The sequence below is a fragment of the Terrapene carolina genome, unplaced genomic scaffold, assembly GCF_002925995.2.
Source record: "Terrapene carolina triunguis isolate 2854851 unplaced genomic scaffold, T_m_triunguis-2.0 Scaffold138, whole genome shotgun sequence".
In the NCBI taxonomy this organism is placed as follows: Eukaryota; Metazoa; Chordata; order Testudines; family Emydidae; genus Terrapene; species Terrapene triunguis.
Window position 1 is genome coordinate 5,217,853 of NW_020664489.1, and position 23,794 is coordinate 5,241,646.

General features: G+C 44.0%; 1 protein-coding gene across 1 annotated transcript in view; it reads right to left on the reverse strand.

The window, feature by feature from the left end:
• Window positions 1-23,794, reverse strand: part of ARHGAP20 (Rho GTPase activating protein 20) — a 101,430-nt gene that overhangs the window by 13,775 nt on the left and 63,861 nt on the right. The window contains exons 5-9 of the mRNA XM_024217092.3: window positions 23,150-23,191; window positions 21,463-21,547; window positions 16,615-16,692; window positions 12,532-12,598; window positions 10,088-10,276 (exon numbers count right to left, since the gene is read on the reverse strand). Of these exons, the coding sequence (XP_024072860.2) occupies window positions 10,088-10,276; window positions 12,532-12,598; window positions 16,615-16,692; window positions 21,463-21,547; window positions 23,150-23,191 (461 nt within the window). The remainder of the gene's footprint in view (window positions 1-10,087; window positions 10,277-12,531; window positions 12,599-16,614; window positions 16,693-21,462; window positions 21,548-23,149; window positions 23,192-23,794) is intronic.

The following is a 23,794-nucleotide window of genomic DNA, read 5'->3' on the forward strand; positions in this document are numbered from 1 at the left end:
ATGTAGGATTAAGAAAACCAGCCCACTGAGTTTACATGCATCTAGATTGTTCCCACCCACATGCACAAAAACCACAGAGCCTCTTTTTTAAAGAAGAAATTCTTCTCTTGCTGGCTGCTGTACCTTGACATTCCAGTTCCCACTGGCAATGGGCTGGAGCAGCCTCTGCACAACTAACATCAATGAGTAAGCTGATGGGGGAAGGAGCATTAACAGCCAACAGAAAAACCCAGTTGCCTTTCCGACTCTTTTTCCCCAGAGTGAGCGTATCTGTGTTCTTGCTTCAAGCATTTGCCGACCAATGCTCAAGAACCAGTGCCTGCTCTTTAATCAATGTCTTCCAGCTGGCACTTCATCATGATGACAACACACCAATGGGCTTGGTTGTTCTTCATTCTTTTTGATGGTTTTCATGAGGTACAGTAACAGTGAAAGCTCCAAACTGCACTACTGACGGAAGCTCTTCTTTACAGCACAAAGAGAAGGAAACCAAGGCAATCTTAAATAGAAAATGGATTCCCTCATGTTTATCTGTCATTCTATATAAATTCTGGCTTAACAGCAAAGGGTATTTTGGAGGGTTGTGTTGGCAACTTTAAGGTGGAAATATGAGATAGAAAAACTAATATATACACACACACACACACACTTTCCCTTTTCTTTTGTCTCCAAAGTCATCTGATTCAGGTTTACAGGATCCTTAAACCTCTATGAACCTTTCCATATGTTGGGTCTTTCATCCCGCGGAAGGGTTCTACATTGCTAGAATCCAGGCGTGCTACTTCTATAAGCATGGATTTCAGTACAATATAGACTTTTATATCGCATACTTTATCACACATGCTTTTAGCGTCACTAGTGGCTTCTGTTATACATCATTCCATTGTAGGAGATTACGTTCCCATTGGGAGTGGGGGAATTCATTTCATTACAATTAGACAGGAAAGTTAGAGTAACTCAAAACTTGAACGTTTTAACATTACAAGCTGATGAAAACTACTTTCCATAAAGAAAATGAGGATATAAATTTAAAACGAACCAAAACTTCATGAAAGATAAGCCTGACAAAGTTTAAGATTGTGCTTTCACATGTCATGCTTTGGAAGAAAGCAACTAACCTCTAATGTCTAAAAACTCAATTTTTGTTATGGTTTGCTAAGGTTTACTACACTTCGAGTTCTGTTTTTACAATAGCAAGTACATACTTATGCTCTGTTCTTGCAATAAATACATTGAGCCCATTGAAAGGAAAAATTAAGGAGAGCTTCTATTTTGCAGAATAAGGAATAATATATTAAAACGTAAGGGAATTTATCTTAAAAATTAGGAAGAATTACTAGCTTCATGTTATTTCCTTCAATTCCAAGAGGCCAAAGCACTTAAAAAAATTATGCAAACAAAAAAAGGACCATTTCAAGGAAATGCAGCCACCATTTGGGAGAGAAACAGCATCTGTTTAACCGTGCACTCCAACAATTATTATTATTATCTAGATCAGGGAGCGGAACAGAGGTAAAACTATAGGGGGAATTTAGGTAAGCAGAATTATTACCCAATCTGGAATTTAGCCAGGTCACCCCCACGCTGGTGAAAAACTGTTATGAAATTTCAGAAATGTGTCTAAGTAAATGAACAATGTTGCAACTAAGAAAATTTCAGCCTTTCCTTTGTGGCAGCAGAGTGGTTGAGCCAATCTCAATGGAAACTTTTCTTTATCTCCAGCTCCGCAAGGCAATAACTAAGTGAGAGTCCTAAGCCTGGTGTTATGAGGTCCGCTTCTGATGCTGGTATATCCCCCTCAAAAACACTTTCTGTAGAGCCACCACCAGAACAAAGTCCTGGAGAGACAGCTGTTCCACTTGGCCACTGGCTTATTAGCATTTAAATCTCACTGTCAAACCAGAGAAGATTTCTTCCTATTTGAAGAGGACCAATTCAACATTCTTGAAAACACTGGGACAGAAACCAACAAGTAGCCTAAAACAATGAAACACCAGCATTGTGTCAAAAATTGACAATGGCTGAGCAGCACGAAGAAACCTCGTGTGGCCACAAAGAGATTCTAAGGTCAGTAAAGCTACCCCAATATTAGTTCATTTACAGCTCAAGGGAAATGGGAGATATCAAGGAGAAGAGCTGGGGGACGGAGAGACATGTAAGGTCTTTCTTTGCTTAAACATGTGCTAAGTTAAGATACAGAGAGAAGCTCTGACATGGCTGAGAGACAGGCAGCTTATTCATTGTGCTGAAGACAGTACTTCCATACTTTGGAACACAAACTTTGTACTCCTAGGGTCTCCTCTGGGCAGCGGTGCAGTCTGGATATTTTAAGTTCAGGTTCTCAGCCCCTGCCAGTATGGCCACGCACGTACAGTGCAAGAGGTCACACTGCGCGGTCCTCCACTGTTTTGCTCTTTAAAATGGAGTCCTCCATGCAGCTGCATGGGAGGTCACACTGTATGTGGAGGATGCCATTTTGAGAACAATCTGGTGCCACTGGGTTCTTCTGGGCCAAAATGGGGAACACATTATAGCACCTTGGTTGCAAATAAGTTCGGCGTTAGTGAATCTGGCACAGTGAGAGTTAGCGATACTGACGTGTTTCAGGATCAGAGCTGTCCACGTTTTACATTAGGTGCAGGGAGTCCTATTCACATGCAGTGTTCTAATCAACATGGTGCTACACAGTGTGACTGGATTTCCCCCATTTCATGAACTACTAAGAAACAGTCTGAATACTAAATAAAACCTCTGGAATTTATTGAACCATCTGGGGTCTTTTCGGACCAAATCTGTAACTACTGAATCCTTCCACAGTTTATGAGACTATTTTTGTGATGAGACCAATCTACTGTACTCTGGTCTCCTTTTTACCAGATGATTAAAGAACAATTTGGATGCCAGACAAACAGTTCTCACTGTTCAAATATTTGAAGTTAAATGTTAAGTAAATATATGTTTATGATATTCATTTGATACATATGAGCTTACAAGCATTTTTAATCATGATGATGCAATCAACTTCGTTATCAACGTTATATGCTATAAAGCCCCTAAAGAAGGAACACGCATGTGTAGGTCCTTTCCTCGCTGTACATAGACTATGTTTTTGTAACCAGGTCATGGCACAGCCATCTGACTCAGTTACAATAAACAGAGTTGAATTCTGTCCACACAGCAATTTTTTTTCACATTACAATCATTTGTTAACTGTGTTCACATGTCACCACCTACCAGGCTGCCTGTGTGTGTGCCTGTGCATTATGGGAAAATCCAGGCAATTAATTCATACTGCCTCAATAAGGGAGTGTGGCACCAGTATCACATGGCTCAATGCACTCAAATATGTCCTAATGCATAGTGATGGAGGAGGAGGAGGAGCGGCCAACTTGTACAGAATGGTGCTATTAGGGGGTATAATCTATGCCAGTGGTTTTCAAACTGCGGGTGGCGGCCCAGTACCGGGTCGCGGAATGTAAGGCACTGGGTCACGGCGGCTCTGGTCAGCATTGCTGACAGGGCCGTTAAAAGTCCCGTCGGCGGTGCTGCCCGGCTAAGGCAGGCTAGTCCCTACTTGTTCTGACACCGCGCTGCACCCCGGAAGTGGCCAGCAGCACGTCTGGCTCCTAGGTGGGGGGGGGGAGGGCACAGGGCTCCGTGCGCTGTCCCCGCCCTGAACACCGGCTCCGCACTCCCATTGGCCAGTTCACGGACAATGGGAGCTGGGGGGGCGGTGCCTGTGGGCAAGAGCCACCCAGAGCTGCTTGCACAGCTCCGCCTAGGAGCCGGACCTGCTGCTGGCTGCTTCCAGGGCACAGCGCTGTCTGTGGTGCCAGGATAGGCAGGAAGCCTGCCTCTGCACACCTGCTGCGCCGCTGACTGGGAGCCGCCTGAGGTAAGCCCACACCCCAACCCCCCGACCCAGCCCTTAGCTCCCCCGAAGCCCTGAACCCTTCATTCCTGGCCCCACCCTGCAGCCCTCACCCCCGCACCCCAACCCTCTGCCCCAGCCCTGACTCCCGCCCACACTCCAACCCCCTGCCCAGCCCTGAGCCCCCCCAAACCCAGAGCCCCCGCTCACACCCTGAATCCCTCATCCCCGGCCCCAGCCCAGAGCCCTGACCCCCTCGCACACCCCAACCCCCGGCCCAGCCCAGAGCCCCCCCCCACACCCTGAACCCCTCATTCCTGGGCCCACCCCACAACCCTCACTCCTGCATCCCAACCCTTTGCCCCAGCCCTGAGCCCCTCCCACAGCCCAAACTCCTCATCCCCAGCTCCGTTGGGTCAAGGGCACCAACAATTTTCTTCAACTGGGTCGCCAGAAAAAAAGTTTGAAAACCACTGATCTATGCAATGTGAAAGTATTTCACCTTTGCCAGTGGCCTAGTGTGACATGACTGAAACACTTATGCCTCTGTGCTTGCTAATGGTATGTTAACCATGTTGTGCGTGGACAACCACCATGTTTAGAGCCAACTGTATCCCTAACTGGCTACACATTCAGTTGTAAGTTTTAATGGACACTGTATAAACTCCGTTTCCAAGTTAACTATTTTATCCTATTTCAGGGAAAAGAGAATAAATTGAGCTTAATCCTACAATAGTGAGGTGCAGCATTATGAGCCATAAGACCTGTTACCATACATACAAATCTTGCCCTTTGTTGTGAACTCTTCTGATACGTAGACAGAATTGTGCCTGGCAGTTACATAACAATAACAGCCACATAGCCTTTGGCCTGCTGATTTCAAGATCAGCCTGAGATCAGCTACTGGCCTCTGTGCTGCTGTCCTTATCCATTTCCTAAACTAATCTGTGAGTGGGAGCCAAGAAGAGGAAAGGAGAGTGGATCCTGCAGCATACAAGTTAATCAGGTTTGCAAACAGATAAAGCAATTTAAAATGATGTATTGCTCAATCAGCTGAGGAGGAGAGTGGAAAAATAAATAAATAGCCTCTCTTACTGACACTTTGCCCAGTGCTTGTGCATCACCCATGGGCTGCCCCAAGCCTCAGATCCAGAGGCAGTCTTGCTTTCTCTCCAGTAGTTTACACGGTGCTATTGATAATGGGTCTGCATTAGAACTTGAGAGAGTTGATTTGCATTTCTATTTTCTCTTGCCAGTCAATGTCAGCTGCCATGCTGGGCCTATAAACCTAATCACACCTGTTTACTAATTGCCTCATTCCTAAAATATGCCATGAAGTAATAGATGCTGCATAACATTGGGGGGGGGGGGGAGTAGAAAGGAAATTATTTTACTATATATAAAATGCAATTAAATTTCCTGTGTAATGTGTAATACATACACATACCAAACCCCCATATATTTAATTTCTAGATACATTAAAAATGGTGTTCTAGGCATACACTCTGAGCAGTGATATCCAGGAACTAAAAATAATTGGTGAGGCACATGAAGAAGTTCTACATATATATGATTTTCTACTATTATTAATACTACAGTAGCACAAAGAGGTGACAACTGAGATCAGGGTCCCAGTATGCTAAGTGCAGTAAAAAACACATATTAAGGGAGTCTCTGCCCCAATGAGTCTACAGTCTAAGGCCCCAGCCCTGCAAAATCTTACTCGTGTGCTTAACTGTCTCACTGAGGTCACTGCACAAAATGAAGCATGTGTTCAAGAGTATGCAGGGTTGGGCCCGATACAGACAAGACAGACAAAGGGTGGAAGAATATTATTATCCCCGTTCATGGAAGCAGAGATGTACTTAAGTACATGCCTAACCTTAAAAATGTGAGTAGTCTGCTTCTGGAAGCCACTTGGATGACAGTGGATGCCTCGCTTTACAGCTTCCTTCCTCACCTCCAAAAATCCACCACCATCACTTTCCCCCCCATCTAGTTTTCATCAGATAATATTCTACAGCTCTTTTCTTTCGATTTAATACCATTATGGACCCTGTTCCATCTCCAGACTTTCTACAAAATACCAAAAAGCAGAAGCTATTGGGCAGCCCTCTTGCAGCCAGGATGGCTGACCAGGGATAGGCTGCCTCTCTGAAGCCAGATGAAAATATGGACTGGCTACCACAAATCTCAAGTGAGCAGATTATCTTGAGAAAAAGATATGACGATACAACGGAGATCAAAAATATTACTAGTACGCTCCAAGCTAATTTGCGAGGCTTGGCCTCAAGACTAGAGGACGCTGAGAACAGAATCTCCTAACAAGAAGACACAGTGAGTAGTATGAATATAACTGCAGAGCAACAGGAAAGAACTATTAAAGCACCACAAGAGAAGGTTAAGGATCTTGAGGGAAGAATCTGAGACTCGTGGGTCTCCCAGAGGGACTGGAAAAAGGGAGGCCTGTGGAATTTTTATCCACCATCCTGCCAGCACTTTTGTCTCTGCCCCCAATCAAACTTAGAGATTGAGAGCGCTCATCGCTATCTTGTGCCAAACCCCCTCCAAATGCAAAGCCCCGGGCCATAATTGTAAGATTTTAAAAATACAATATTAAGGAACTCATTCTTAAAAAAGCCCATGAACTGAAAGATCTAACATGGAAAGGACACAGGCTGATGATTTCCCTGGATTACACCAAGGATATGCTGGAAAAAAGGGCTAAATTCAATAGATCAAGAGCCCTAGCGAAAGGATTGGGTTTGGACTACTTCGTTTCCTTCCCTGCTACTTTCAAAGTTAAAGAGCAAGGCAAGATACTCATGATTTCCGTGCACAGGGAGCACCATCTACCTCGAGATCCTGACTCCAAGCAAATCACTGCATCGGACCTGGGGACCCCTTACACTATGGATCGGCAAGGCTCAACAGAGCAGTGTGATGCTATTTTCTATCTGAGGCACTCTCCTTCTTGGTACCTTTTCCAACCCCTTATCTCACGCCCCCCCTTAAAAAAAAATCTTCCTGCCTGATGATTTTACTTGGTTTCATCCCCATCTAATTCAGAGATTCAGGGTTTATAGTAAATCTGGAAATATTCAATCCATTTGCCCTAAATGTACACTTATAAAAGAGATACCAGATCTAAACAACGGAATAAAGATTTCAGTTTAATGATGAATCTGTTCAATTCTCCATGGTGAATAAATCTGATCTCCTAAAATCCTATCCAAGAATAATTATTATTGCTGGTTATGATTCACCAAATTACTGAGACTGAGAGTATGAGAAGGTCAGTTGTCTTTTCCAATAATATTAGTTCAGGTGGTTTATATTAGTTTTTATTTTCGTTAAATGAGTTGAAATAAATGTTAAGCTGATTTACACTGCTGATGTAGCTATTGGGCAATGGAGTTCACACAATACTCAAGTGTGGACAAAACTCTAGGGAGTAAAGTTTAGGTAGAACTGTTCTGCCAATGAACACTTATCTGCAAATGATCCCGTTATGTTAGAATAAGGTTAAACTATTTGTATACCTTTCTTATGTATCTCCTATAGACTTGTTCCTTAGACACTAGTCTTCTTCCCCTTTTGTTGTTGTGAACAGTGCAGAAACCATTCCCTCCCTTGATTTGAGACTATTTCTTCTTTATAAAGTTAGAGAGAAACCAGCTTATACCCCACATGGGTGTTTTGAAGAGGTGGGGGGGAGTGAGTGATGAGGTCACCCCCTTGTAAACCTCCTGGACTGAGGTACTATTTCCATTTGGATAGGAGTTATGTATTTTTAAGTGATCCGTGGTTACTTTTGACCACTTCATTTCTTTTTATTCAGTTTTTCCTATTTGTTTCCCACATTATACCTATCTTTTACCTTTCCAGGTCTGCCTTACCTTCTCCCCTTTCCCCTCCCCCTCATGCCCCCACGGCAGTAAAGGGAAACCCAGATATACCATTCCTAAGATCTGGAAGTAACAATGACCCAAGCAATGACACTATTCAGGTGCCTGATAAAGAGATATTTGACCTAAACATTCCTTATGGCTAATATTATAAATAGTGTTTCCTGGACTATAAAAGGGGTTAATCATTCGATGAAAAGAAAAAGAATTGTCACCCACCTAAAAATGCTGAAAGCAGATATTATCTTCCTACAGGAAACCTACCTTAATGACTTGGAGGCAGAGAAATTGTGGAGGGGTTAGATGGGGGAAGGGATGTTTAACAATTTCTCCTCTACAGCCAAAGGTGTAGCAATATTGTTTCACAAAAGACTCAATTTACAAATTCTAGATGTAAATAAAGATGAAGGTGGTAGATTTTTGCTGGAGAAGGCTAAGATCTCGGACTCTCTCTATCAGTGGTTTTCAAACTATGGGTCGCGACCCAGTACTGGGTCACATAATGGAAGGCACTGGGTCACGGCGGCTCTGGTCAGCACCGCCGACTGGGCTATTAAAAGTCCCATCGGTGGTGTTGTCCGGCTAAGGCAGGTTAGTTCCTACCTGTTCTGACACCGCGCTGTGCCCCGGAAGCGGCCAGCAGCAGATCCGGTTCCTAGGCGGGGGGACCATGGGGCTCCGCGCGCTGCCCCCACCCTGAGCACCATCTCCACACTCCCATTGGCCGGGAACCAGCCTATGAGAGCTGGGGGTGGGGGGCAGTGCTTGCAGGCGAGAGCCACGTGGAGCCGCTTGCGCGTCTCCGCCTAGGAGTCGGACCTGTTGCTGGCTGCTACCGGGGTGTAGCGCGGTCCGAGGTGCCAGGACAGGCAGGAAGCCTGCCTTAGCACCCCCACTGCACCACTCATTGGGAGCCAGCTGAGGTAAGCCCGAGCCCCAATTCCCTGCCCCAGCCCTGAGCCCCCCCCAAACCTGGAGCCCCTTCCTGCACCCCAAACCCCTCATCCCCGGCCCCACCCCAGAGCCTGCACCCCCAGCCCAGAGCCCTGACCCCCTCCTGCACCCCAACCCCCCTGCCCCAGCCAAGAGCCCCTTCCCACACCGTGAACCACTCATTCCTAGCCCCACCCCGCAGCCCTCACCTCCACACCCCAATCCCTTCATCCTCAGCTCCGTTGGGTCGCAGGCATTAACAATTTTCTTCAACTGGATTGTCAGAAAAGAAGTTTGAAAACCACTGCTCTATATACACTCTGATTAATATATATGGACCCAATATAGGTAATACAAGTTTTTTTATTATTATTTTTTTCTCCCCAAACTAATTAATATCCCACTAGAATCAATCGTCATAGCAGGAGATTTTAATGAGGTGTTGGACCCTTTTTGAGACAAGTCAGGTCGGCCCCAGTGTAAACAATCACATGCTAGAAATGAATGGGTGCCCCTCGCTTCCCCCTCCACTCAGCCTACTTCCTTCCCTCCCCATCTCTAGCCCCCTCCTCTGAACTTGGCTTCTCTTCTTTATCCTAACTTCAGAATTTTTCTTTGATTTGTTGGACTTTTTATAAACAAATTTTGTTTGTAAATAGTGTAATACAAATAGCTGCTTTATATTTTAATCATTCATATTATAGATATAATTAAATGTTTCAAGTATAGCTAAGGTTAGGCAGCAAATGATTAATATGAAACATTTCTGTATTATGAGAAGTTTGTGTATAGTACTTTATGCTTGTTTTTTCTGCATATATTATATTTTTAATTAATCATAAGCGAATTAAAAAAAAGAATGTGAGTCGTCCCATTGAAATAGGTGCTTAAAGTTAGCACCTTGCTGCATCAAGGACTAAGGGGCTTGTCTGAGGTGACACAAACTGTGGGGCATAGCCAAGAATTTAATCCAAATTTCCTGAGTCCCACTCCAGTGCCTTAACCACAAAACTGTTCAGCCTCATTATAGAAAAGCAAGGCCTGTGAAGACATGATTTTTCTGATCAGCAAATAAACTGTTAAAATAAGCGAACAGGCTGCCTGGAGGAGATTTGGCCATTGCTTTGTTGGTTTCGGAAAAACCATTTGATAGGCAGTTTCATAAAAACTTAACCTGGTTCAAAAAAAAAGTGTAAAAAAATACAGTGAACTCAAATAAGAGAATTCTAGTGTAAAATTTCTCATATAGCTGAAATGTACATCTGGACCCTATTCCGCACATCTTATGCCCCCATCACATGACCGCTTTCTATAACAGAGAGAGAACCTGAAGACTCTCTCAATGAATGACGCCTCTGTAAGGGGAGCAACTTACCATTCAGTTGCTCGCACAAGGCCAGACGACTTGGCTTCAGTATAAACTGGCACTGCAGCTCTCGGGGCAGCTGTTCCATTAAGAAGGACCCATGAAGGTCAAGAGGGTAGGCACAGTCTTTCGATTCCTGTGTCTGGGGCACAGCATCTCGAATGTGGCTCATTTTAATTCCAAAGGGATATTCGTGTCCTGTTCAAAGAGAAATCAAAATCATCTATTTTGGACTGACTGGGAACCAGCAAAATTCAATCTACTTTAGAGAAAAAGCAGATTTTTGTACACTGGCTTGCAACTCTCTCTCTCTCCTGGTAACCTCGGGATAAAGCTATTCTGATTCTCCTCTCATTTCTGCTGGCATAAGTCATTTTTGACTCCCCTGTAGTCAAAGTTACATTGGGTACAAGAAAATTCGGGCCAATTTTGTTAGTCAAATTGTGCAAATGCCCATCAGAAAATTACAACTGACAATTTTGGAATTCAGTATTTATTCTTTTTACTGCTTTATTTTCTCTGCAGAAAATCTAGGTACTGGTTTTCCACATGCAGCTGGCAAGAAATGAAAGTCCTGGTAGCCATTATCTGCTTTGGTAGCCATTATTTGCTAAACACACACAAAAAGCGTTAGATTCAACATGAAAGTGACCTCCCCTCCCCGGCCTTGGTAACTGGGACACCCATCAGTGCAGGCAAAGGGGACACAATTCCAGTTTCTGTAGGATGTTGAAATAGGAAGGAAATGTTAATCACGCAGTTAACTGAAACTAGTCGTCCACGGTCAATTGGAATCTTTGGGGACTATTCAGTGTCTATTCATTTCGGTGTAATCATACAAACACTCCACTAGAAGAACTACCTCAGGGCTTGTCTACACACAGAGAAGTTGAATTGAAGGTGTGATGTTAAATTGGTGTAATTGTATGTAGACCAGGAGTAACCTGAAATCTGTTTGTGGATGCAATCTTGATTAAGGATGATAGGCAGAACAAAGCTGAAACACTTGCAGTTAGATGCACATCAGCAGGCAGAATTTGAGATAAAAACTTGTCCCTTAACTTCTCCAAGTAAACCTTTGGGTTAATATCAAGTGTAGTATCAGTTTAACATCCAATACGTCTTCTATTGAAAGGATTATATTCTGTACTTGCAGAAGGAGAGCTTCAATGAACGGAAAGGTCTTTTCCATCTCTACATTCTATGATCCTATAGATAAAGCCACATCAGCAGTTATGTCTGAACTAAACTACATACAATATGCCGAATGACAGTCTGGTATGTTTCAAAGACAAAACAGTTTACATTGTCTATAAGGTGCACACGTTAAGACATTTTATAAATATGAATGTTGTCTGATGCCAGTAAAGCGTTTGTAGTTAAGGCTGCTCTGAGAAGGAATGCTATGATTTAGCTGCAGTTAGGTTTGAGAGAGGAGAATGGGGAAAACCTGCACATTGTTCTTGTTCCCTGTTTCTGTTCGTTTGCAGAATGTTATGAAGCGTAAACAATGTGACGTTCCAAGGAAGGAAGGTTCTCAAAAATGGAAAGGGAATCAGTTCTTGAATTAAATGAGAGATGGGCCAGAACTAATCTCAATCTAATCACCTTACTTACTAAACCAGTGAGGGGTTGTTTAAAAAAAACAAAACACACACAACCAAAAAACCCAATATTTTGTTCTACTCCTGCAAAGGGGGAAAGCCAGCCAGCAGAGAGGACATAAGTACATTAGCAAACCCATTCCCCAGGAATCTGCTGAGACTGAGAACACTGTAAGTATGCTATGGCAATATAGGAGAAAACATGACAAAGCAGGTTGGTTCTATGAGAGAGAGAAGGTGTGTGAATAGAGGGGCTAGATCAGGGGTCGGCAATGTTTGGCACATGGCTCGCCAGGGTAAGCACCCTGGCGGGCCGGGCCAGTTTATTTACTTGCTGATGTGGCAGGTTCGGCTGATCGCGGCACCCACTGGCCGCAGTTCACCATCCCGGGCCAATGGGGGCGGCGGGAAGCCGCGGCCAGCACATCCCTCGCCTGCGCCACTTCTGGCCGCCCCCATTGGCCCGGGACGGTGAACCGCGGCCAGTGGAGGCCACGATCGGCTGAACCTGCCGCATCAGCAGGTAAATAAACTGGCCCGGCCTGCTAGGGTGCTTACCCTGGCAAGCCGCGTGTCAAACGTTGCCGACCCCTAGGCTAGATCAAGGTTTATAAAATGTAAAATAACAAATCTCGGGGAGAAAGAAATGGTACTTTCCAATTGCTAAGAGGGTACAACACAAGAGCGCTCTCTGCAGAAAAGTATCAAAAAACTCAACTGTGTCTGGGGTCGTCCTTAAGTTAGGCAAACCCACAGGACAGGGAAGTATTAAAAATAGGAAACCACATTTTTTATTTATTTCTAATATGACAGTTAATAATGTAAAACAAATCCATCCCAAAAACTCACCAATAAGTGGGTAAGGAGCATCTTCTTTTCCCGAATTCACCCACAGCTGATAGTCTTTTTCAGAGCCCTTTAAAATCAAAATGACCAGCCATTAGGAGAGGAATGTATTAGGTTTCTTACAGTAATATGAGAGTCTGTGCCTTGAGACTATGAGCAAGGGAACTCTCCAGAGGGTGACTACTCCTGTAATTCCCAAATAAGAACATCCAAACTTCTGAATTATTTGCATTATTATACTGTTCAATATGAGGTGTTAAGGATTAGCTCCAACCAGCATGAATGACTGCTTGGAGTCCTCCATTTCTAGAGGCCTCTTTCAGACTCACAGTTCACAGACTGGCAATTCTCTCTACACAGTACCTGGACCAGAGGGGAGACAGTTTACCCTGAGCTGGAGGTGACAAAATATGATTGGGTGCAAAGCCCCTTTCAGTGCAAGCCTGATGCCACGGAATTGCCAGCAGCTGAAATCAAACAGCTCATCGAAATTCCTGCGATCGATTCTTGCGAAGAACATATGCCCAATTTTCTCTCCCAGAGTTCTGGTTCACTATCAAGAATTAATATCCTGCACTCTCAACATGCACCTTGAAACTGATGGTGCCATTTGCAAGCACATAATTATGTGAAGTTGGATTCAGGGCACTTGTGTCCATCAAGTCTTGGTATTGATCTACCATTGATGTCACATCGGAGATTAAATGTGCAACTTCTACCATGCCGCCGGACTTTGAGAAGCTGTGTTGCAACACACAAGCCCATGTGTCACATTAGAGAGCATTAAATAACATACTTAATGTGTAAAGTCCTTGGATTCCTTGGTCACTATGTTACTTCATTGCTGTCAGGAGTCACAGGAAACAGTAAGTCTCAAAATGGGGTCATGCATGCAAAAAGTTGGGGAACCCCTGCGCTACAGCATTCTTAAGCAGAGAGTGTCCTGGCTATAGAAATCTGGCAGATACCCAGTGGTACTTTATTTAGATCTAAGACAGACTTCAAACTTCTTCAAAATAGATTTACCCACCACCTCCTGCACCCACCTATAATAATCTGGATCCACCCCAGAAAGCCGTAGCCACTTTCACTGCGACTGACAGAAGTACAGCTTTCTGGGCCACATCAGCACTGCTGCCAAGCTAGTTAGCATGTGGAAGAAGAAAAATAAATAGACTCTGGAGACATCCCTGGTGCCTCAGGGCCAGAAGCCAGGAGCAAATACATACAGCTGAACAGCACAAAAAATATTTACTTTTTCTTTGTAAAATATATAGGAAGGAGATGTAGTGGAGGGGAAGGGGCTGGTGAACTCAGTTTTGAGGGCCTGACTGCCCTTCCCAATCACAAAAGCTGTCCCTGTAGGCAATACAAGGCCATTTGCTTGCACAGTTGTGACAGTCCTGGTGTTACTGACACATTAGGAACTCAAAATTTAAAGTATCAGAGGGGTAGCCGTGTTAGTCTGGATCTGTAAAAAGCAACAGAGTCTCCTGTGGCACCTTTAAGACTAACAGATGTATTGGAGCATAAGCTTTCGTGGGTGAATGCCCACTTCGTCGGATGCTGGTGTGTGAAATTTAAAGGAACCTTCCAACGCCCAAACCCCCTTTCCTGACCAGCTTGACAGTTTAGACCAGTGGTTCTCAACCAGGGGTCTGGGGCCTCCTAGGGGGCCATGAGCAGGTTTCAGGGGGGCCACCAAGCAGGGCCAGCATTAGACTCGCTGGGGCCCAGGGCAGAAAGACAAAGCTCCGCCACATAGGGCTGAAGTCTGGGGACCTGAGCCCTGCCACCCGGGGATGAAGCTGAAGCCTGAGCAATGTAGCTTTGTGGGGGCCCCTGTGGCATGGGGCCCCAGGCAATTGCCCTGCCTGGTACCCCCTAATGCTGGCCCTGGCATTTATATGCAGAAAACCAGTTGTTGTGGCACAGGCTGGCCATGGAGTTTTTAATAGCATGTTGGGGGCGGGGAGGGGGGCTCAGAAAGAAAAACGGTTGAGAACTCCTGGTTTAGACCAACCGAACGACGACACTTTGCAGGAATTAGCTGGGTTTTCCCAGAAAAAAGTACACTGCACAAAATGCAGCAAGGTCAGGCACAGTAATAGCGTCATTACTCACACAAGATGGGGAATGTATTTCCTTTAATTGCCATTGAAATATCCTCCCCTCTACTTTTCAGATGCTTGTTCCTGTGTGTCATGTCATGTAAGGAAAAGCCACCTATCTAACAGAAACAATTATTGGATGGGGCTTGTGTGTTTTCTTTTTAAGCTAGTCTCAGATGATTGCTGGTGTGTGATATGCTCAGAATAAAACAGCTGCTAGGCCACCACGGTGCAGAGAAAACGTGTGCTGTTTTACTTAGAAGAGTAGTACAGCAACCAAGAGTCTAAATCATCCAGATAGATTTTCATTTTTTTCCTGCTCAAATTGATACATTAAACCAGGGCTAAAGTTCAGGTACGGTACGTACAATGGAATACTAATGTGAGGTTAACAGTGGAACAGTTATCGACTCCTTCTCTCGTACCAACCAAAACACTCCTTTGCAGTGTCAATATCTTCATAGCCCAATGATTTCTCTGCAGACATGTGCAAGCATAATAAAGGGTAAAACTAAAGTGCATTAAGAAAATGGACTTGTAACTGTCATACTGCATCAGCTCCCTTATGTTGGACTGTGGGTTGGGAGAGAAAGTCCGCCAGATTTTGACTTATGTTACAACCTCTTTTCATTGTAGTGGTTCAAAAGGATCCCAGAGCTACCCTAATTAGGCAGAAGGGGAAATCCTCATGTGGTGTAGAGGGTCTGATTTGGTGTAACGGGAGTTTGAGACATGCTGGGAAGTATGGTTGAGTATTGTGCTCAAGAAATCCCTGGCCAACAGAATAGTCCCTTAGAAACCCTGACAGCTGGTGTAAATTACAGCAGCCCTAAAGTTGCTCTAAACTGTGTCAGGACCCTTTGCAGACCCAAGGGAGCATGAAGGTGGCATTCAGCCATATTTAACTTTCCATAATTGAACCTGTGTTGAGAGCTGCTTGGCCAGACCCAACTTTCAGGACCCGGACACACACGACCAAGCCATTTTAAAAAGGCTTATATATGAAGAGCTATACTATTTTACTTAACATTATTTCTATTTTTGTTCCACTTGAAAGAAAGAAATTAACCACCCAGTCAACGAACGCTCATACACAGACTTCCACTACTGCCAGTACAGGTCAGAGCCACTTTGCAAAATAGTGAGAGAAGAGGGATAGGGAAGTCAGAACTCCTGACATCTATTCCTGACCCTGACACTCACTCAGTGTGTGGCCTCGGACAAGTCCTTAAGGAAAAACTTCCGATGTAGGTGCATGTGTGTAACCCACACCCCTCCTGGCTGTGGTGCTCTGTCCCATCTAGTGGCACTGAGACCACTTAGAGAGAGATTAATGAGTTTGCTCTACAGCCTTAGCTAAGGGCCATGTGGCTTTTAGCTCATGCAGTAGAGGCTCAAGCATTTAGCTCCAGAGGTCCCAGGTTTGATCCCGCCTGCCAACAACTGGGGTCTGTTGGTGTTACACATGCAATTCCACACCAAAGAGGACATGCAGACAACTACCCAGTTTAGGTATCAAAGAGCAGTACTTGGATGTAAGATTTAGGCACACAGCTGTACACACATATTTGCAAATGTAATTGTGCACATCCAACTTTGAAAACAAATCAGGCCAATAAGGCCAGAGCCAGCTCCCAAGATGAGTTTCAGTCTTCAACAGGAGTTGTATGGAGCTCTTAACTTGTGATCACCTCAGCTCACCCACCTGCAAAATAAATTTAATAACCAGCACGAATGTGGGGTGTATCTCACAGGAGTGTTGGGAGGCTCTCTCAATACCTATAATGCATTTGGTGATCTGTGGATGAAAAGCACTATACTAATATGCGCCTCCATAGCAGTTAAGAATCACTGGCCTCTTATGGTAACCAATATAATTGGTGTCAATGTCTTCAATTTGGGTAAAAGCAGTAAAGATTTGATATGATTTAAAAATAAATAAATAGAGTCATCAAATCTGATTGCAAGGACTTACGTTAATCCCCAGCTGCTGCAGGGCTGTAAGAATCACATCATTCGCTGTATCAGCATTGGTTACAGTGAGCGTTTTCGACTGTGGAGAGAAAAAAGGGGAAGGGAAAATTGGCATTCTAGACTACAGTGTTTGCCAAGAACATCCTCCCAATGACTTCGCACGAGAATAGTGGTAAATTACAGTGCTGAAAAAAACGTCTGTGCAAGATACTCTGATAAGATGTTAGCTAATAAACAATATATGCTTTTTGTGCATAAGAACAAGCTCTCAGACCTGTCCATACCTGGACCAGGCCCCACTTTCCAAACACCGATATGGGAAGGGCAGGGTGGTTATGATTTCGCGGTTGAGACCCCTGCATTAAAACATGCAGCTGAATCAGCCACTAAGAACTGCACTTTCCCTCTACACAAGACAAATAAAAGGTGAGTTAATGCAGGGACATATAGATATAAGAAGGGTCTTTGGAAAGAATGGAACACTTCAGAATGGATAAAGTGAGTGTGTTCAATGGAACAAATGGTCAGTGTATTAACATTTAATAATTCACTTTTCTACTGCAGATCTAGCCGGAGAGGATAGTAACAGTGACATTCACATCACTGCCCATCACTCACTTCCCATGTATATGCATCAAAGCCAAATTCTGTTTGATAGCAGAAATGCTTTATCTCGGGAATCTCTAATCCAGTCATATTTTTACCTCCATAACATCCTCCAAACTTAATGATAAACAATATGAAACACACTATTCCTATTCAGGTGTGTATAATGAATAGAAACAGGACATTGGTTTGACACAGGGGATGAGCTGAGCACTCTGGCCATCTTGAAGTCCCTCTTCTGTATGCACTGCTGTGTTTTGATTTTAGTCATTCCTGGAAGTCCTGCTTTCTGGAAGCTGTTCTTCCTCAAATGATCTTACAACACCAGTACCACTGACTGCCAAGCATCAATATTATTCCTGCCGTCTTGAGGGGAACATCCTCAATTACGTGTCTTATTTTTCACATCGCCATGACACATGGTTTCTAATCTTACCTTCATGTCCTCCCTCCAGCCCATTCCAATCAATCTTTATGCCCTTGCCTCTTCCCCAGCTCCAACCAAAAAAACACTTAGACCTTATCTGCACTAGAACTTATTTCGGTATAACTTACGACACTCAGACTGGTGTAGACAGCGCTATGTCGGCAGGAGCGCTTCTCCCACCAACATAGCTACCGCTTCTCATGGGAGGTGGAGTAATTAAGCCGACAGGAGAGCGCTCTCCCGTCACTTTAGAGAGTCTTTACCAGAAGCTGTGCAACTGTGGCTCTTTAGCACTTCTAGAGTAGATGTAGCCTTACCCAGAGCACTACATTTCAAACACACTGTACAAGCATGACCTAATTAATTCTCAACACCGCTGGGAGGTAGATAAGTGTTACTGACCCCATTTTAGAGATGGGGGGGCAGAGACACAGAGGTCCAGCGTCACAGCGAGAGTAGGTGTCAAACCCGGGATTTGAACTCTTGACTCCTTGCCCAGAATCAGTTTGCTAGACCCTGCTGACACATACAGCATATCAATTTTAAACTGGACACAACATTTCTAGGTAAAACAAACCCGTGATGTTTTGCCTTAAACAAAAGATCTGGAACGTCCTTCTGTATAAGCCCCTGATAGTAACAAGCTGCCATGGCAATCAAAGTAAAGTAGTGAGAATACTGTATGTTTGCTTCAGGACATAACTGAATGCTCATACCATAAAAAATTTAACATTTCCCCAAAGCAATGGCATCTGGCACTTAGGAGTAGGTCAACACATTTGCATAAGTTTTGCTTTGGGCTAGAATATAATAAAATGTTTTTATGCTGCATGTCCCTCCTCCCACAAAATGAAACAATTCCCTGGGATCCCCAGCTGCTTTAGTACACAAGAGACCGTAGCATCATAAGAGGTATTTAGATTATAAAGTTTCCATCTGATATGCCTTTGCTTCATTACTGATAATATCTAGACTGCTAGATTTCATTTCCAGGACTATCAGGCTCGGACAGCCAACTCTGGCTCATGAACTAATTTTAAGCTAGAAAGGTTCTGAGCTATTGCCCCACTCTGAATGTACATAAAAGATTTACAGACCCCTCTTCAGAAATATCTGAGCACAGCTTGATTCACTTCCTTTCACCCAAACTGCCACTGTTTGCACCACTGTTTATTAACATTGTGTTTAGGGATCCAGTAATTCTAGCTGTTGTGCTCTCAATGATTTCCCATGAAAGGAGGAATACTCTATGTTTGGACTTATTCAGATATAGCATTCTAACAACTGCAGATTGCCTCTTCTGGTAGAAAAGTCTCCTTAAGGGACTTTCTACAAAACATAAATTGCCTCAGCAACTGTCTTTTAGGCTCTTGAACATAAAACACAGATTTTTAAAGCAGCATTTAGAGGGGAGAGGATAGAAACAGACAGGATGGATGGATGGATGATCGATCTAGTGGTTTTTGGAGGGCTTGTCTACGTACAGAAAGTGCACTTGTTCAACTTAAACTGGGTAAAAACGGAGTTAAAATGGTGCAACGCCCTACGTGGACATTCTTATATTGGCTTAAAATTTGTTGTATCAGTTTAGTTTTTTTCCTGAAAATGTATCGATATAGGTCGTGACCAGGATTAACCACCGAATTTGGGTCCGCTGGTTTCATTAGCTTCCCCGGCTTGGGCTGGGTACTGGCGACGAGTGTGATGTGAACACTGATCCATGGTTAAGCTGATGGAAGCCAGATTTAAATTGATTTAACAGTGTCCACAAACCAAGTCACACCAGTTTAACTAAATCAGTACAAAAATCACCCTTTCAGATGAACCAGTACAACTTTGTATCTAGATCAGCCTGAGAGTAAAACCAGGGCATGTCGTACGAGCATCACTCAAGGGGCCTAACTGTAAACTACTTCAGAAGGATTGCTCTGAAATGTGCTCCCGCTTTGCTTTCTACTTATTGAGATGTGCACCTGATCCATGAAAGTGTTTCTATCCCAGAACAGTATTTTTAAGACATGATTGCATGTATTGAATAGAGAGGAAACATTTCACAGATTCATAGATTCCAGGGCCAGAAAGGACCACTGTGATCATCTAGTCTGACCTCCTGTACAGCACAGGCCGTAGGACTTCCCCAAAATAATTTCTAAAGCACATCTTTCAGAAAAATATCCAATCTTGATTAAAGATTTGTCACTGATGGAGAAAATTCACCACGACTCTTGGTAAACTGTTCCAATGGTTAATTGTCCTCACTGTTAAAAATGTACACCTTATTTCCAGTCTGAATTTCTCTAGCTTCAACTTCCAGCCATTGGATCACGTTATACCTTTCTCTGCTAGACTGAAGAGCCCATTAAATATTTGTTTCCCATGTCATCCCGTAACCTTCTCTTTTTTAAGCTAAATAGACTGAGCTCCTTGAGTCTATCACTATAAGGCAATGGTTCTCAAACTGCGGGTCGGGACCCCAAAGTGGGTCAGGACCCCAATAGGGTCGCCAGGGCTGGCATTAGACTTGCTGGGGGTTGGGGCTGAAGTCAAGATCCAAGCCCCACCACCCAGGGCTGAAGCCCTCAAGCTTTGGCGCCCCCAGGGCAGCGGGGCTTGGGCTTTGGCCCACCTATCCTGGGCGGTGGGACTCAGGCTTCAGTCCCCCTTCCCAGGGTCGTGTACTAATTTTTGTTGTCAGAAGGGAGTCACGGTGCAATGAAGTTTGAGAAACCCTGTTATAAGGCATGTTTTCCTTAAAATCATAATAAATGCAAAGTAATGCACACTGGAAAACATAATACTATGTGCTGATCTGGTCACCCCATTAAAAAAAAGATATATTAGAATTGGAAATGGTACAGGAGAAGGGCAACAAAAATGATAGGGGTATGGAACAGCTTCCATACAAGGAGAGATCAAAAAGACGGATTTTTCAGCTTGGAAAGAGGGGACTAAGAGGGGATATGACAGAAGTCTATAAAATCTTAACTGGTGTGGAGAAAATGAATAAGGAAGTGTTGTTTACTCCTTCACATAACGTAAGAACTAGGGGTCATCCAATGAAATTAATAGGCAGCAGCTTTAAAACAAAACACAACGCACAGTCAACCTGTGGAACTTGTTGTCAAGGGATGTTGTGAAGGCCAAAACTATAACAGGGTTCAAAAAAGTATTAGATAAGTTCACGGAGGATAGGTCCATCAATGGCTATTAGCCAGGATGGTCAGGGATGCAACCCCATGCTCTGAGTGTCCCTAGCTTCTGTTTGCCAGAAGCTGGGAGCAGATAACAGTGGATGGATCTCTCAATGATTACCTGTTCTGTTCATTCCCTATGAAGCACCTGGCATTGGCCATTGATACTGGGATCTAGCCAGGATACTGGGCCGGATGGACCATTGGTCTGACCCAGTATGGCCATTCTTACATTCCAATCCTTTAATCGTTCTTGTGGCTGTTCTGTTCTCTGAACCCTCTCCAATTTATCAACATCCTCCTTGAATTGTGGGCACTAGAACTGGGGACAGAATTCCAGACACGGAGGCAACAGTGGCAAATACAAAGGTAAAATAACTTCCCTACTTGAGATTCTCCTGTTTATTCATCCAAAGGTCACATTACTCCTTTTGGCAACATCATCACACTGGGAGCTCACATTCAGCTCATTATTCACCATGGCCCAATACGTTATCGTGGGCTGGATCCTGAGAGGGGCTGGGGTCCTAAAACTCCCACTGAAGTCACTGGGAATTATGTGTGCTCAGCATCAGGTCTTTTGCCATTAAGCATTAGTCCCCTTTTTCAGCACAGAAACACTTACATATGCACAATTTCCGACATCCTTTGCAATGATCTTCAGTGGAATGTTCTTGGGATAGTCTTTTTCTTTCTCTTCTTTGATTCGACTAACAAAACAAGCAAAGACCACACCATTTTCATTGTTATTAACAAAATTGGTAATATTTTTATTTAGTAACCCAAATAATAGCTGTATAAAGAAGAGAGGTGATTGCAAGGTTATCATATGCACAAAGATCTTAGCGGGAAATGATGCATCTATGTTGTTAGAATAATATTCCATATGGATACTGACCAGGGTTTCCAATAAAATATTACACTTTTGCATGAATAAAGCTTATAGGTGGTGGAAACCAGTATAAGCAATAGACAAGCAAGGTTTAAAGCCCCTCTGAACCCTAAATGCTGCTTTCACAATGGTTTGCTTTTTGGGCAGCCCACCAAAATGAAAAGCATCCTTCTGCTAGTAAAGGGCCCAATCATTTCCCCCAGATTTGCATACAAAGGAAATCCTTGCACACATGGGTCTCCCTCTCTTCTGGACAGAAGTGGGGTCTCGGTCATCTCCACACCACTGCCCTCTCCTTGCCCCAGATCATTTGGAGAGTGCCCCATAGATCTGGGAATACCCCTCCCCCCACCTTATGGAGATTCCCCAATAGGAAAATACGCATCCCAGGGCTGCACTACCTTTTCCGCAAAGCCCCGTCCATGGCAGGGATCCCCGCCTAGAAGGGTCCTGGGGATCATCTGTGGGTAGAAGTAGTCCTGGTAACACAGCCCCCACTGGAGCCTCACTGCCAGGGACCAGGGCCAGAGTGGCTGGTGGCACAGAGCCAGCCACATAGTGGTACATGGCCTCCACTCCAATGGCACTGGTGGGACCTGTGGTCTATTTCCAACCGGTCAGGACAACCCTCACAGGGGACTCCTTTGTGCAGCTTTCTTTCTCTCATGGGTTTTGCTGTGGGAGGGAGAGATCCAGCTCAAAGGAGGAAACTACCCTAACAAGTGAGGATAAACCTGGTGACTGGTACATTAAATCGTCATCATTATAGGATAATCCAGTGACTACCTGGGACCACGGACAACTGCCTACATGGATGAATAGGGTGTAAATAGCAAGGAAGAAAAGGAGCTGTATTTGAGGACGATACAGGGTGACATCACTAAGGGGAATGGGATGAAATTAAGAATGGGTAAATTTACACCAAATTTACACCAGCAGAAACTTCCCATCACCAAGATGCATTAGGCTGTAAAATAGTCTCTAAGTTGAATAATAGTTGGCTGAAGCCCCATTGCTTAGAACATTTAAAACAACTGGACAAAAAAAGTGGGAAGTCTAAATAATTCCAAGTAAGAATGATTGATCCACTCCCAACCCATGAAGTCTGGGGAGCCAGACAAACAGACGCAGATCTGAACTCCCAGAACTTTGACTTTGGAATATAAAATCCCAGCCAATGAAGTTTCTGCCCATCTCTATTTGAAATGGGACAAAACCAGATCCATGTACTCAAGCCTCCCCCAAAATCCCCCTTGACTGATTAGGTCTTGAAAAACCAAAACTAGCACGGATTTTGCCCATTCTTTCTAGAAAGTTCACTATAGGGAACAATCCTGCATTAGCAACTGATAGTTTAGATGAGTGAATGAGTCTTTTCCATTTCTTCTATGAGTATTATAAAAGTAGGAAAATAAAGTACCTTTGCAAGGAAGAGAGCCACTTTTCCTTCTGCTCTGGGGAACTGCAAGGATTATAAAAGAGTGACAAATATAGAAGTTAGCCAGCATGCAAGTGCCAAAGTAAAACTGATAAGAACCAAGATGGACGAGCATATAGATTCACTGGCATATCCACGAACAACAAGCAAGTGTTAAAGAACTGTTGTGACAGAGTGACCAGGCTCCTGCTGACCCCTAGAGCCAGACCCTGTCCTAAGGAGTTGTCCTGCTGGAAGGGGAGAGCAGTGAGTTTAGAGCTCCAGAGGTTGCCTAGAGAGAACCAGACAGAGTTGGTCCTCTGGTGCCTAGAAGAGCCAGGAGAAGGCAGAGGCCAATCAGGGCCAAGCAGACAGATTAAAAGGACTGGTTACTTCTAGTAGGGACCAGTTCTGGGTGAAGCCAAGACAGGAAAGGCTCACTCTCTTTGACTCAAGTAACCAGTTAGGGGTCTAACCTTGACAGCATTTACTCTGGATCTCTGTGAAAGTCCACATCAAATAATAGTCTTTAATGGCCAGATAGCTATTTTGAGTTCAGTGTTAATTTATTTTCTGTAAACCTGAAGTGAGCCTACTCCATGGGGCAACCGTCTCAGGGGAGCCCTTGACAACTACTGACATGATTTG